Below are 15310 nucleotides of genomic sequence, written 5' to 3' on the forward strand. Positions count from 1 at the left end.
TAGTACTAAGAAATACCAGAATTGCTAAACTGGCTTTTACAAAGCAGCAAGGCCAGGATAGGTGTCAAGACACGAGGGTTCTGAGAAAGCTGAGTTACTGTGCAGCTGGATTCCCAAATGCACGTCCCTATATGCACATAGTTAAAATATTTGCTGAAGAAGAGCTAAAAGCCTGCTATGAGAACTGGAACCCCTATGCAACCGACTTAAACACAAAGGGGTATTTTTGAATCTTGTGACATTTCCAAAAGCTGCGGAAGAGGTATGAAGAACTGATCTTGCTTTGGCATCTTACATAATCTTCAGAGCAAAGTTTATCCTGCCATCTCTTACCTTTAAGAAGCCACACTCACCTCCCTGCTTTCTAACAGATAAAACAAAGGCTGGGTAAACCTATCTCTCCCTTAGCATCTTGGTATAAATTTTCTTCCAAGCTGAGCTACACTTTGGTCACTCATATCACAGACCTACAGCTACGATAAACTGTCTAAACAATACTTCTGTCTTAATTGTATCTCTTGTTATTTTATATGGTAACCGGCAAAAAAGGAATGCTGAACAATTAAAGCTGAAGACAGCAGGGGTATCTTTGACATGCTGTATCAAAATACCCTGCACAAAATTCTCCCATACCTAAATAAGACCCCCACTGAAATGTCTGTAAGGAATAAAAGCAGTGCAACAGTTGGATGAATAACTTCCAAATGCTGCAGAAGTTCTCTCTGAGCAACAACAAAGGCAATCTCTGTCTTGAGACGTCATTGAGATACTGAAGTATCTCAGGCTCAGCCAGCAAGCCTTAGTTCTGACTTGACCTGACTGTGTGTTATCTGTTCCTCATCACCCTACCCCGTCGCAAGAGGAACTCGAATTACTGTTTAACACTCTTGCTGGCCACCCACATTACATGAGACCGAGTAAAACAGGACCTAGTAAGGCAGAGCATGGTAATCAGGAACACAGTGGAAATTACCCAAGATGCCTACAGGGCAATCGTTAAATGTTCCTTAGTTGGTATGATGTCAGGGTAATATATAGCATTAAAGGGTACAGATTGCATTATCCCAAAGCACCGCTTCCCTGTTCCAGTCAAACACTTCTTGCATGAGCTTCTTAAAGCACGGCTCCTACCATCCGCCTAAAATAAAAAACGGGCAAACAACTTCACATGTATGAGGTACATGTAACTGAGGGAGGTTTTAACCACACCTCTAGATGTCCTAAGGCTCTTCTCTCTTCCTCTCCCCTGGATACACACTTCAGTGATTCTGGCTGCCAGAATTTTTCTTGTTATCCATTTCCTTGGGATGATCAGCATAATTTCTGTTTTGTTCTGTTCCCTCAGTTCTTATTCCCATTCATATCAACCCACAGCTAAAGATAAAGCAAAAAGCTATTGCTGATGGCAGCACCACAAGAATATAGTCACACATAGGATATATCCTCTGCAGTCCTGAAGGGCGTACGAGAACCCAAAGGAGAGGGAAGAGGCAACAAAGTGCCTCTGTGGCATGAGATACACACAGGGGGCTGTAATGGTCAAAAATGATGCTCCAACCTGCTGTGCTTTCTAGAGAAACTTCAGGTCATGAGAGAATACCACACCGCATGTGGCTTTGCTACACACATCCAGATTGGACCATGTGCGTTACAGCAAGGTAGATTTAAAAGAGAAATTTCTGACTGGTATTACAATGCATGTTCAAACTAGGTAACTGATCTAGTCCTGATCCACCGAATTTGCTTTAAGGAACAGTTCGAACTTTGCAAAGTCCCAAACAACACTTAATGGATCTTACTTCTGTAAGCACAGGGTCCTTGCCTCTGCCCAACTTCCCCTATTATTCAAATTATCAACTTTCAGTATTTCAAAGTCCTGGCATTAATCCCACTGGTATTAACAACCAAAACAATTAGTTGGGGTTGAAAAGTTGAGGGGGTTTTATATTCCAACAACCAACCCTTGACAATGCCAAAATTAACGGCTAAAGTGTGTCATCACAGTGTAACATTTTTATCTTCAGGGTAGGAATCTAACAGAAGCCACCGACAGACCGTTCTTCCTTGATACTACCTCACTACTTGGAAGCTTGGGGCAGTAGTTACCAATTGTCCAGCACTGAGACATTCTCAAATTTGTTGTATGCTTATTCTGTAAAACAAATATGCTAAATAACTTCAACATACTTAAGACTGTACGTACAGAACAAGATCTTCACTTGGTACAAAATGTCCCAACAGCACTGCCTTCAGTGGCATTATACTGTGGAATTTATAGTAAGTGAGTCTGGCATGATAAGTATCTAAAATGTGATTATTTGACTAATATATATAGTAAAAATGCTTGATTTTGAAATAGTGGAGAGGATTTCCCTTGCACACAGAAGAACTTTTTTTTCATATAAGCAGAACAATGAAGTCCTGGTACTGGCAGCTGTGTTTCATGCACTCACTTTGGCGACAGAAAACATTTACTAGGACTATCTTTCTCTCTTCTTTGAGTTACTATAAATTTTTGGTTTTCTATTTTCACTTGCTTAGCTGTTTTATTCTTCCTGTTTCTCTCCTCCCACAAATTACAACCTCACCATTTTACTGGAAAATTAAAGCAACTCGGGACAATTTTCACTTTTGATTTATTTTAAATCAAAAGCTTGATGAAATTAGGTACTTCTCATTAAAGTTCCAGCTCTTGGATTTGTTACAATTTATATCTGAGCAAAACAAAGACCAAATTTTTGCTTCATAAATCTCTCCTACACTACTTCTTTCACAAAACTTACTAATGTCATTACATTTCTATTCAAGCATTCCAATTTACATATAGGATTTTCTTAAAACATGCCTTGGATAAATGGCATGTGTTACATCCCGCAGTCTGTACAACCTGTAAGCAAATTCACAGGCAGCTGTCTCTTCTCCTTCAATTTACTAATAAAGATACTAAATGAGTGTCTCGCCATGGATTTCTAAGAGTTTTTAAAATGTAACAAACACGAACAAAGAGCTCCAAAACCAGGCACTGCTCCTCTTAAGAAAAAGAAGCTAAAACCAAGGAAGGAGCTGAGACGTCAGACTTTTTAGCAGATCAGTAACAACAAGCCAGTGAGTCCACTGGCAGGTGTGGACAAGGCAAGCTCTTGCTGCCATCTCCGATTTGTGTGACTGCTCCAGACCTTCTGGTTTGCTCATGGAAACCGTCTTGGAGTTACCCACCTCCAAGTGCAGGGCGTCACGAGCCCTCACGGCTTCAGTGCCAGACACCCAGCACCCTGGCACTACCTTGGAGGGTCTGAACCCCAACGCCACCCTACACCTTTTCAGCCTGCCCTCCTCTTTGAAACTTTGTCGCATAGCACAGCTCCTTTCACCAAGGTCCTGCTCCTCTCTGCCTTCCTCTCCTCCCTGCATCCTACACCCATCTCTTGTCTTGCCACTTCATGGAGCTCATCTTCTCCTGAGCAAGTCCCACCATACCACCGGTAATTTCTAACACAAACCAAATGCAGCCACACCCCCACTCTTTTGTATTCATTGTTTTTTTGTTTGTTTTTTAATATTCTGTACAGTCTAGCAACTGGTGTTCCCCTCATCTAGTGAGACCACGAGCATCTTGGGCCTAAAGCTGTGTTCGTACAGGGCCCAGCACAACAGTTCTCACTCACAATCAGCCCCTTCCTGCATTAGCCAGCGTAATAAGAACAGCATGTGTTGAGTACAAGTGAATCAGTCTCTCCTTAAAACATTTCAAAAAACTGGAGGAGTCTGACAGAAGGAAAAGAAAAAGAAAAAGGAGATAAGAGGCAGGAGAGAAAGGAAACAAAATGGAGGAGATGGTTTTCACCAGAAGCAGCATTCCGTCTGCGGTGCAACACCCTCTCCTGCCACTGACAAGGTCAGGCTAGACGCAGCATTCCTCTCCTTTATTCCTATATAACACTCCTTTTTATTTTTTTTTCCCCCCTCCCTAGCTTACTTTTAACATTTACTTCCTGCCCAGTCTGGTGCTTACATGCAAAAAGAAGTACCTTTATGGGACTCCCTTGCTGACAGGAGCATCACAGGCCTGTGCTCTTATTACATGTTTGCTGAGCGCCAAGGGGTATTTAAATCGTTTTCACTTCTTTTCTTCATCTTCCCACCTGCTGGCAGTAGTCACAGCCTCAAAAATTATACTTCCTTCTTCATTTCAGGACTGAAATAGTTCATAGTGCCTAAAGTAACAAACTGTAACACTCTCACTGATAAATACACCATGACAATGAGGGGACACACATTGAGCCTTAAAAATACTAACTACCAAATGCACAAAGGCTGAATTATTTCTTTGGCATACCTAAAACTACATTTTAGTTGAGAAGATTTAAAAATACAGAGTGTTTTCCCTTCCACTTTTATCAACACGTGCATAATCCCCCTCTACTCTCTCAGTCATAGCTCTGTGGTTTTTTCTTTTAGTTAAACATGAAAATCACACACAAAAAAAAGCCTCAAGTTGGGGAAGTGCAGAGCAACAATTCACAGGTGATTCAAACAGCTTTGGATACAACTCAGTGGAAATTATGGTACAGTTAGCTAGTGGCTTGAATGCCAAATAAAAATGAAGACTCATCTGGAGCAGGAAGACCTCAAAAATATTTAAAGGCTGCTCTTAGAGTGAATGGGCTCTGAGCCACCTTTTCCAACATGGCTGTTACATGAAGTGCACACACATCATGCATATATCTTTGTATGACAGGTATCATGCGGTAGATCCCTTATGTGACCCTGGAAAACTAACTCCTACCCTCCTTCCAACCAGAGCCAGCTAGCTTCCCCACTGGCAGCCAATAAGCTGAGTTTGCAAATACTACCCCTGTGCCCAAGAAGTCATTATGTTACTCTACATACACAGCAGAGACAAATTACCGATATGTTAAGAGCAAAGAAGTGCCTACCCTGGAGGCTCCCAACCCCATTTCACATGCAAGGTACAATTCTGGCTCTTCTCCCAGTAAGCCCTATCAGTACTTCCCAGCCCCAGTCACACTCAGCCCCAACATCTGTTGGCCACAAATGACCACAGAGGTGCATTGCCAGCTTCCCTGCTGCAAGCCACTGTGTGTCAACAGGACTACTCAGATTATTAAGAAATAAAAACACAAAGAAGTACTTTCATCTAAGTCAAGGCGACAACATTCAATACTTGGCAGTCTCAAGGCCCTTTTCTGACCTAGGACAACACAGTAATGTGTCGGGGGGGGGTGGGGGGTATAAAGACACTAAAGTGGGGGGGGGACGACCAACCCAGATATTATATAACCTTATGAGTAGCACAAGATTTTCCTGACCACAGCCTGAGTAAAAATAATACCATAGAAGACATGTCAGGAACAGGAACCGAGAGTGCTGCTTGCCTGCCTTCACTGGGGGGGGGGGATGCTGTCTGTGGGGCTGTAGTGTGGATCTCGACAGAAAAGCTTCCCCAGCAAGAAAAATTACAAAAAGCCACAGCAGAGGATAGCAAACTGCAGCACTTCTAGGAAAAAACATGCTTCAAGGCTGTACCAGAACACCTGACTTTAGCAGGAGCATATATGAGGGCAGAATTTGGCCTGTATTCTGTACACCTTAAATTTCTGGTCATAGGGGAAGGAAAGAAAGCCTCGAGTTAAAGCAGCAAATCTACGGAAGAGTAAAACTAATCCTACAGCCTGCTGGACAGAAGGACCCCAGTCCCTTAGAAAACAATATAAGAACAGCATCAGTAAATCTGCATACCAAAAAAGAGAAAATTGAGAAACTTAAAGTCTTGAACACTGACCTATGAGAACTCCTTAAAAAAAATAAAAACACCACACAAAACCAAAACACAACTTTCTTTGGAATCAAAAAAAATCTTTGTCACTTGTAAAATGTTCTCTTCATTGACACAGTGATCTGAAGCAAGGGCAACATTTCTTTTGGTCATAAGATTAAAACATTTCTTATTACCAAATTAACTAATTGATTAGCTCTTCAGCTGTGACATTAGCAAATATAAAATGCAGCAGCCACCCTCCCAGCCCATCAATGCACACACAACCTTTTTCCAAGATGCACCTTTATTTAGGCCCATCAGTTTACTGCTTCTTTACAGTTAAAGCAGATAAAAGCCAGTTTGGCACCCAAAGAAATGGCTAGTGGCACTGGTTAAGCCAGTCACCTTAATTCCTGTGAGAGAAACTGTTGTGTGACTTTAACTCTCATTTTTTGCTCCTGCAACAAGGGCTCAGAGCTTGAGTTGAGACAAGAAGCAGGACAGGCAAAGAGATGAGATGGCTCCTCTTGTTAAAAGTGAAGTGCTTAATATGGAGAGTGCGTAAGAACAGCTTTGCTATCTGAATATCACGTGAAAAAGTGTTTTGATATTTTCAGCCTATCTCCAGAGAGATGTTTTTCCATCACAGCAATTTCCATACGGGCACTGTACATTACACCAGGAAAACATGGCAGCCCCATTTAACTCCAGACTAAGCTGCAGTTTATCACTGCATCTTGTGTCAGCTGTTCAGAGGTGTTTTAGGTGGCAGCTGACAGATTTTCACACAAAGTATGTATGCTTCATAAGAGCTTTAAGTGTCCAAAATCCAGCAGCTGATGGAAAAGTAGAATTTTTAATCTTTTAAATGGGCAAATAATCATAGTGAAAATATTTAAGTCAGCTTGTCACTAGGGCTTTTTGGAATTATAGTTTATGGAAAGGGAAAAAAAAAACGTTTTAAAAAAGAGTTCTTGGTTTAATTTACATTTCTGTTCTAGTGTGCATCCAATGTGTCCATCAGGGACTTGATCCAAGTTGTAGCAAAATCAAGTTTAGGACCATTCTTATAAGTTTTAAGGACAAACAGATGGGTTTAATTTTTTACCATTTCAATCCTTTGGAGCTCTCTTCCCTCTACGCTTTGCATTTTGAAAGTCATACTGCCAAGCAGTGTTGGCCCCAACTTTAGTTGTCGTAAAACCATGGTACTTTCATTAAAGAAGCTTAATGACAAAAAATATATCCAACATTGCTTCAAAACTTTATGAAAAACATGTAACTCTAATACACTATTCTGGAAAATGGTGCTTTGCTGCTGCAAGGTCTGTACCCAGTGGAGAAAGCGAAACTTTATACAAAATCCTGAAAGAACACAGCTAATTGAATAAACCCACCCTCTTCCACAATGGTGAAGATTGCTTCATCTGTGGTGGTCTTGAAAGTGAGTTTAACTCTACAGATAACTATGTTCTTCACAACAAAAGGAATGAAAATGAGAGGAAAACCTTATTGTTCACCAAACAAACAAAAAAAAAACCAAACAAAAAAACAGCGCAAGGCTAGTAAGGAAAGAATGATTAATGTCAGATTTCTAAGAGGGTATTATAAACAAAGAATGTGAACAACAAAAATAAAATTAAAAAAATACAAAAGTGCTTAATAGTGTTCTTTTAAATATTTACTTTGCTGCTATTTGGAGAATAATTTGTTCCATTTAGTAGTGTTGGGCTCAAAGGACCGCTTTAATCCAGGGAGATTAATTATAGCCTTTGGAGTTATAAACACAATTTGGGAAGCGAAGCAGAGAAGAGGAGAGAGACGCCTCTCACACTGGCGATTAACAAAGTTTACGCGCTTCAGGGCTGCACCACACAGGCTGTGCCCTGCTACACCTGAACGCTATTGGCAGAACAGTGTACAGGACGCCCATAAATCAGGAAAACACAGCCCCCGAGATGACCAGGAAAGACACTACCCTACCCAACAGCACTGCTATAGGCAACTAAGATACTTCCCAGGTGTCCTTCACCAAAGTACGCGTTCACCTGCACCTTATGAAGACATCCTCTGATCTTGCCTTTTTTAGTTGCACCAGAAAGGATGAGTTGCCATGCCAAGACAACCAGCAGTGCTCAGTGGGCACAGGACTGCATCCACACTGCCTTTAAACCTCTCACGTGCTTTCACACATCTCTCCCTCTGCTCATCACTGTGTCCTGCACCGGGAGATGCAGGACCAGCGACAGCGAGCGAGGCAAGGTTGGGAGCAATCTGATCTTACCTAGCGAGGGGTTGGCTGCTCCCTCCTCTGAGCTCTCCTCGGCCCCCTCCTCCCCCAGGCCGGAGGTGGCAGAGTCCTCCGGAGCAGATGCAGAGCCGGGGGTGCTGGGCCCGCTGACGGACCCCGAGTCCCCTTCCTCGCTGCTGGAGCCATAGCGGTCGGTCTGGGCAGCCGTCCCGCCCTCACTGCAGTTCCTCCGCTCCTTGCGGTGCACCCGGGAGTGCAGCACCATTTGGTGGTAGGTGCGGAAGACCTTCCCGCACTCAAAGCACTCAGTGGACTTATTCTGGGCGACCCGCCGGCTCTGCCGCGAGGCGGGGCGGTAGTCCAGGTCCCCCTGGGCGAGCGGGCAGCTCTCCCCCGGCGGGGCGCCACTGGTTTTCTCCGGGCGCCCGCCAGTACAGCTCTTCTTCTTGGGGTTGCTGGAAGAGCTGGGCGAGTCCTGGTCTCGCTTGCGCTTCTCCTGGTTGACAAGGATATACTCTCTCTTATCCTTGTCATAAGTCACGTCTGCATCTGCCAGGGCCTCATCCCATCCCACATACTTCACATACTCCGAGGGCTCTACTACTTTTCCTTTGGTGGCCAGCTGCCAAGCTTGGTAGCTACTGACCGGATCCAGCTCGGCTACTCTTTTCCCAGGCTGTCCTCTTGTAACTCTATCCAGCCCTACAGATGGCCTTAGATTCAGACACTGCAAGAAAAACTGCTTCGTTACCGAGGAGCTTAGGCTCCCATCAATTAAGCCCTCAGCTTTATCCCCAGCGCTGCCCCGCTGCGCCCGGTAGTGAACAGTATTATGCGCCTTCAGGCTTTCCATATTTGTAAACAGATTTCCACACTTGGTGCAAACTTCGTACAGAGACAGGCCCGTCACAATTGTCTCCTCCTGTATCACGTCATTGATAGTGGCTATAAGCTCCAAATCATTTTTTGGTTTGTTTTTGCTCCCGGTCTTGGGACCATGCGACTTCATGTGGTTTTTGAGAAACCAGGGCTCTTTGAATCTCCTGCCACAAATGTGGCACCCATGATCAAACGACCCCCTGTGCTTTTTCATGTGAGCTTTCAGGAACCAGGTTTGACTAAAAGCCTGGCCACAGACTTCACATGGAAACTCGCCGGCACTCAGCTCGCTCTTGCAGTTCTCGGCGTAGGCCTCCCCATTTGGGACCTGAGCTGTTATATGATCCTTCTCTATGTGGTTTAACAGTGTCTCCTCCCTCAGGGTCATGTAGCTACACAGCCTGCACTTGAACGGTTTGTGGACCTGGTGCAGGTGCTGCTCCAGGTCCTTCTTCCTTTCAAATTTGTTTTTGCAGAAGGTGCATTGGTAAGAGGTCAGCTTGCCATCCTCCTCAGCTGGCGCCACCTCCACAACCTCCTTCTTGCTGCTTCTCAACAAGATCTTGCTGCTATCTACCTGAGCGGTCCCATTCAAGATCTTGTTGCAGGCGGACGTACTTTTAGTGGGGCTGGTGCACCCGCCGAGGCCCTCCGAAACTCCCATCTCCCCCAGCTGCGCCTCTCCCATCTCCGCCTCATGCCCCTGACTTAAAGTGCCTGTTCTGTGACTACGGATGTGGATCTTCAGGTTGCCCTTTTGGGAAGCTCTGTGATCACAGTAAGGGCATTTGTAGGGCTTCTCGCCCGTGTGCTTCCTCATGTGCTGCGACAAGGAGCTCTGAAAAGGGAAACTTTTACCGCAGATGCAGCAGCTGTGGCACATGGTCTTGTCAGCATCCATGTCATTCTTGCTTAGCTTGCCTGGGCTGGACGATCTCCGTAACTCCATTTCTGCCCCTCTACTACGATCCATCTGTATTACTGCAACATCGGGTGAGCGGAGCAGGAGGACAAAAGCATGTCTGGCAGCAGAGGAGGGCTGGACCGTGTTTTCAATCATACGGTTCTGCAGAGATATTTTATTGCTTCATTCTCGGGATAACATTTCTCCTTTCAGCTGCTCGAGAGTCCGAAGTGCCAGTTTATTTCCGTGTGCACTGGGAGCAGATGGCATAGATCACCTGAAACAAGAACAAAATCACACAAATGTACAGCAATTGTGTAAGGAGATTCTTAAATATATGTAAACATATTCATATTTTTAATTCAACAGCTTCCATCACTCACCCCACATTCAGAACCATACTATACTACAATTCATTGCATGGAAAAGCAGCAGCCTCTCCTTTTGCTGATGTTCTAGACTTCAATAGCAGGCATCATTAATAAACAAGTAAAATCCAAGAGAGAGCAAACATTCATTTCCATACACTGACATCACAGTGTCTTCAAAAAAGTGAAAACTTTCAAAAATATTTTTTCTTTTAAAACCAGGCAGAAGTGGCTAAAAATACACCTTAAATGAGGAAAACATTTCTTGAGGGGGTTATTACACTTTAAATCTGTGGCTTTACCATCATGTGTAATTTCATGTAAAATACTTACTTGCCAAAGATAAAAGGCTTTCCTAGAGACTTGAGCAAGTATCATATTCCTGCTGGCAACTGCATTACTTTGTGTCTCAGACAGCTCTGCTGTGCTTGATGTGGCATGCACAGAGCAGGCGCAGAGACTGAGGATGCTCAGTACTTTGATTAGAGAGAAAATAAGAATCCAGAGCCTGGCAAAGCATCCAGGAAAACTAAAAGTTATTTCCTAGTGGACAATGAAGGAAAAAAACAAAACAAAACAAAACACAACAAACCCAACAACCTGAACTGTAGTATATAGTCTCAATCTAACAAAGCAAACTGATAACGTGTGTAGGTATCAAATGATCTTAAAAGTGAATGGTTTATCTCAACAAGACATACAGGAAACCACAGCACCACCCACCTCAATGAAACAGAATCTTAACCATAAACAAACAAACAAAGCAAGAAACAGCTTTGATAAACAAAACAGATTAATAAAAGTTTAAAAGCTTTTGTGTCTAGTGATGATTACATGCAAGTGTCAATATCTGCTTCAGCAATGTAAGATGCAACACCCCAGCAATTCTCCACCTTATACAGAGCAAAAACCAAAGGTTAAGATCTCCATAGATTGGAAAAGAAACAATTACCACACAGTAAAATAAAATTCTTCCCCCTTCCTATCCTCATTAAGTACACAACATGGCTAAGATCTCTAATAGAGAACCAATCTATTACTACGTTAAGAAAACGTCAACTTCTTAAAACATAGCTAAAAATAAGGAGAGCAATAACAAGACACATATTGTATCTATATACCATATATGTGCATGTGTATGTGTGTATATATACACACACACAATATATATATGCACCATATAGATGGATATTCACACATCCAACACTTGACATCTATGACTTCATGAAGAGCTACAGATGTGCAGTTGAGAATTTTAAGGTTTCTAATTATATCCTCCTCCGAGTCTCTTCCGTATGTAGATAAATAAATCGTCTAACCACATCACCAGCATGAGCCTAACAAACACCAAGGGAAAACTGATGCAATGCTCCTCTCGGTTACACACTATAAAGTCATTATATTTAAGTTAATCTAGCCCTCTTACTTGCTCCAAGACCATTCGTTTCTGGGTTTGACTTTCTGCATATCTAGTATCCATTCAGCATGTTAAGAATTATCAACAGCATCTACCCAAGCTTCCTTTTCCTCAGAGAGCTGACAGTAATATCTAAGGGATGTGTTACAAATGCAATTTCATTTCTTGAATGAAACATTTTTATATTATGACTAATGTATTATGACCAAAAAAAAAATCACATCAGATCACAAATTCAGAAGTCCATATGAGCGGGAGGTTTACAAACAAGAGTATCTAAATTAATCTCTGAAATCAGCCATTTAAAACCAAACTGAGGGGCAGCCTCAGAAGAAACTCCTTGGGCATATAAAGGATGGCAGCCACTGGAAGCTGTGGCTATACCAGAAGGTAGGAACATGCCACACAGCAAATACAAATGCAATTTATGCTGCACACTGATGGATGAAACAATTCAGAGTAACAGCTTACTTATTTGACTCATAATCTAAATCTGCCGAGTAACAACCCATACTGTCTTATAATCAAAAAGTTAACCTAAAACTCATTAAATCGTAAAAAGAAACACCAGAATAACTTCTTGCACTTAACACCACAAGCAAGAGTTTCTTCCAAAATGTTCTGCACCACTGGGGCGGGGGGGAGGGAAGACAGTAAGCTTTAGGGACAGATTTTTCCAGGTATTTTATTCTGTGCTTTCTGCACTTTCTACAGTTTGCACCAGTGAGAACACTGCTTATTGGTAGGCTGACTTTTAGACTAGCGACTTTTTTTTTTTTTTTTAAATGTACGTCCCATTTTAACTCAACTTTCTACAGTGCTTCCTGTCTGAAAGTTCAAAAGAGCTTTAAGAACCAAACTTAGACAAGAATGCTGTATGCAGCAGTTCAGGCACATATAAATCCAAAGCTTCAGAGTCCCTCTGTTTACTTGGCCACAGCTTCCCTGTGCTTAATCTTGACATATTTCACTTTAATTATTTATAGCATTTTCATTAATGGAACTTAGTTATGAAAATGAGGATATGAAGAAAGTATTACTTAGAAGAGGGATATTAGCCACTCGCAGAAGATCCCCCTAGCCCTATATTAAATTAGGCCTGAGGGGGGAAAAAGTCAGAGGTAAAAAATTACCAAATTATTTTATTAGTCTAAAATACTTAATGGAAGTGTCATCATCTTCACAAAATATACTGAGAAAATTGTTTCATCTTTATTACTTTAGCTTGGCCAATGCACTGCAACTTAACTTTAAAAGTTGAAATAAAGTATTCCTAGATTTGAATTCATACACATTTAAGACTCACAAATTTTCAGGACTGCTCTTCCACAGAGAGAAATTCCAGGAAGGGTGTTCACCCAATCCGAGTTTGCTTTACACAAGTGTGTGGAGGACTCCCTTAGGCTTTAGTAAATCCACTGACACAAACGTATACGAACAACTTAGAACTCCCTCCTCCCATCAGTTGAGTGCCACTTAAAAGTAATTCTTTTAGAGGAGGTCTCTGCAGAATAGCAAAGCCCGTATTCATCTGAAAGATGCAGCAAAAAATGAAATAAAAATGACAACTTTGAAAAAAAGCTTTGATTCAGAAGGCTGAACATACAAAATGAGGAAAACAAGACTTGTAAAGAATCCTACCAATAGAAAAGAACATTTTGGTTTAATAATTTCCACCTTGGTATTAATTATTAAACAATTATTTCAACTTCAAAGGTGGCACAAGGGATGGAAGACATCAAATGGTAAATCAAACCACACTGATTACTCTTCTGCTATGAGTAAAATTTTGCCATAGCTATTTTTGTTTCTTTCTGGCTGACTGTGATGATAAAAATATTTGTATTTTGAAATAATTACAAATTTGAAAGTATTCTAAAATAAACCTCTTTCAGCACACGTGGAACATAGCCACCTCCAGCTACCCTACGGCTACTAAAAAATGTTTCAACTCTCAGTAATTTCAGGTGGTAACCAGTAACCTTTCATCACTTTGGTCCAAGTTCACCCTGCAGTTCCTTCACACCGGTTTGTCACACAGAATCCAGAGCAGAGCCACATCCAGCCAGCAGATTTCTCCCAGGCTCTCACAGCATGGAGATCCCCACTAGCATAGAGGCAAGCCATAAGGGAATGCAAGTGAATGCAAACTGTAAATTAATATACAGTCTTTAAAAATATTTTGTGTGGTTTAATGGCACTGCAGCCTATGCCAAATGCCATGCAACTCCTTGAGGGGGGGTTGATTGTTTTAAGGGGCATATGAGCTAGATTCAGTTCATTTTGTTGAACCAGCGATCAGCAGTTCACGTAAGTTGCTGGCCAGTGTCCAGGTGTTTTCAGCCCCTTTAAAATACACTGAGGCACTTAACATCATCACTGTTTACAGGCAGGTTTGGTGTATAAAGCAAGGTGGAAGAGAAACATGAACAGAACCCCAAAAATGGTAAGGGGGTTATGCCGAAAAATGCCTTTGCTCAGCCAAATATTTTAGTTGTAAGGCTTGGTCCTGCATCCATTGCCTAACAGGGAGTCTTTGCCTTGACCCACATGAGAACAAATACAATAAACTCTTTTTTATCCCATCCAGCCCCCACAGGGAAAACAAGCCTTCCTACAAGCTTAAACCAAGTGCTTGTCCGAATTGACTCTATTTCAAACATTTAGGCATGAAAACTTCTCTGGTTTTAACAACTAACTTGGACAAAGTTCTTGTCTTGAGAGAAAACACATTTGGCCAAAGCAACCTGCTCTCAACACGGAGCCCCGGCACCTTTCCCAGCATCAGCCCTGGCTTCCCCAGCAAGGCCCTGGTAACCCGTCCCTGCTGGCAGCATGGCAGGTACGCCGGAGCACGGCTGCATCACCCTCGCAACTTCTGCAAGACCTTCACAGAGTCTTGACATGAAGCATGCGTAGAAACACAGGGGAACAAACAGTACTTTAAATAAAACAGGAACACTCTGAAATACCTAGGACTCTTCTCTTCATGCCACCTGCATGTTCTGGAACAGGACCAGGTATGCTGTGAGGACTCCCCACAGGGCGAGACAGACCCTCATAAGGACTTTTTGTCTTGGAAAACAATTAATAAAAAAAAAGAAAATAAACAACACAAGAAAACTGAAAAATAGAATGCAAGAGAAACCACACTGAAAGAGTAATTGCGAATTTATTTCTTATATACAAATATCCTCTGCAGTGCAGACAGAGGAAAACAGACAAAACTCCTCCTGTTCCAACATACAGAAGATCATACATTCTTTTTAAATTTCTCTTCAATTAAACCTGATTTTAAAAATCATATTGCTGATGGGCTGTGGCCGCAAGAAGGGAAAACTCTTCAGTAAGTAATAAACAAGAAGATACAGTCTGGGAAGCTACACAGACCTATTCAAATAGCATAGCGTGTATTTCAAAACAAACTGCTTTCAATTTGGGTGTGAGTATTTCAAGTTCCATCTGAAAGATAAATGCAGCGGAGAAATACTGCTCCTCTCATCTCCAAGAGGTTTGAATATACACCGCCATCACTCCGCTGTGTTCCTCTGCCAAAAGCAACAACAACTTAAAAAAAAAAAAAAAGAAAACCCACTGTGAGGCGTGATCTTGTGGAAAAAATATCTTGCTGAAATTCCTTCTAGATGATGAAATGATAGGACATAGCATGTAAACATCTAGGTGAATTTGAGAAAGTTGGGTCTTTCAAACA

General features: G+C 42.1%; 1 protein-coding gene across 5 annotated transcripts in view; it reads right to left on the bottom strand.

Annotated features, from left to right (window-relative positions):
• ZNF516 (zinc finger protein 516) overlaps window positions 1-15310 on the bottom strand; it is a 108118-nt gene that overhangs the window by 50351 nt on the left and 42457 nt on the right. For all 5 annotated transcript variants that reach the window (XR_010371524.1, XM_064443119.1, XM_064443120.1 and 2 more), the window contains one exon: window positions 8064-10090. Coding sequence is in view for 4 of the 5 variants with exons in the window: in XM_064443119.1 (XP_064299189.1) it covers window positions 8064-9969 (1906 nt within the window). In the remaining variant the exon portion in view is untranslated. The remainder of the gene's footprint in view (window positions 1-8063; window positions 10091-15310) is intronic.

This window comes from Phalacrocorax carbo, chromosome 2 (assembly GCF_963921805.1).
Source record: "Phalacrocorax carbo chromosome 2, bPhaCar2.1, whole genome shotgun sequence".
Taxonomy (NCBI): domain Eukaryota; kingdom Metazoa; phylum Chordata; class Aves; order Suliformes; family Phalacrocoracidae; genus Phalacrocorax; species Phalacrocorax carbo.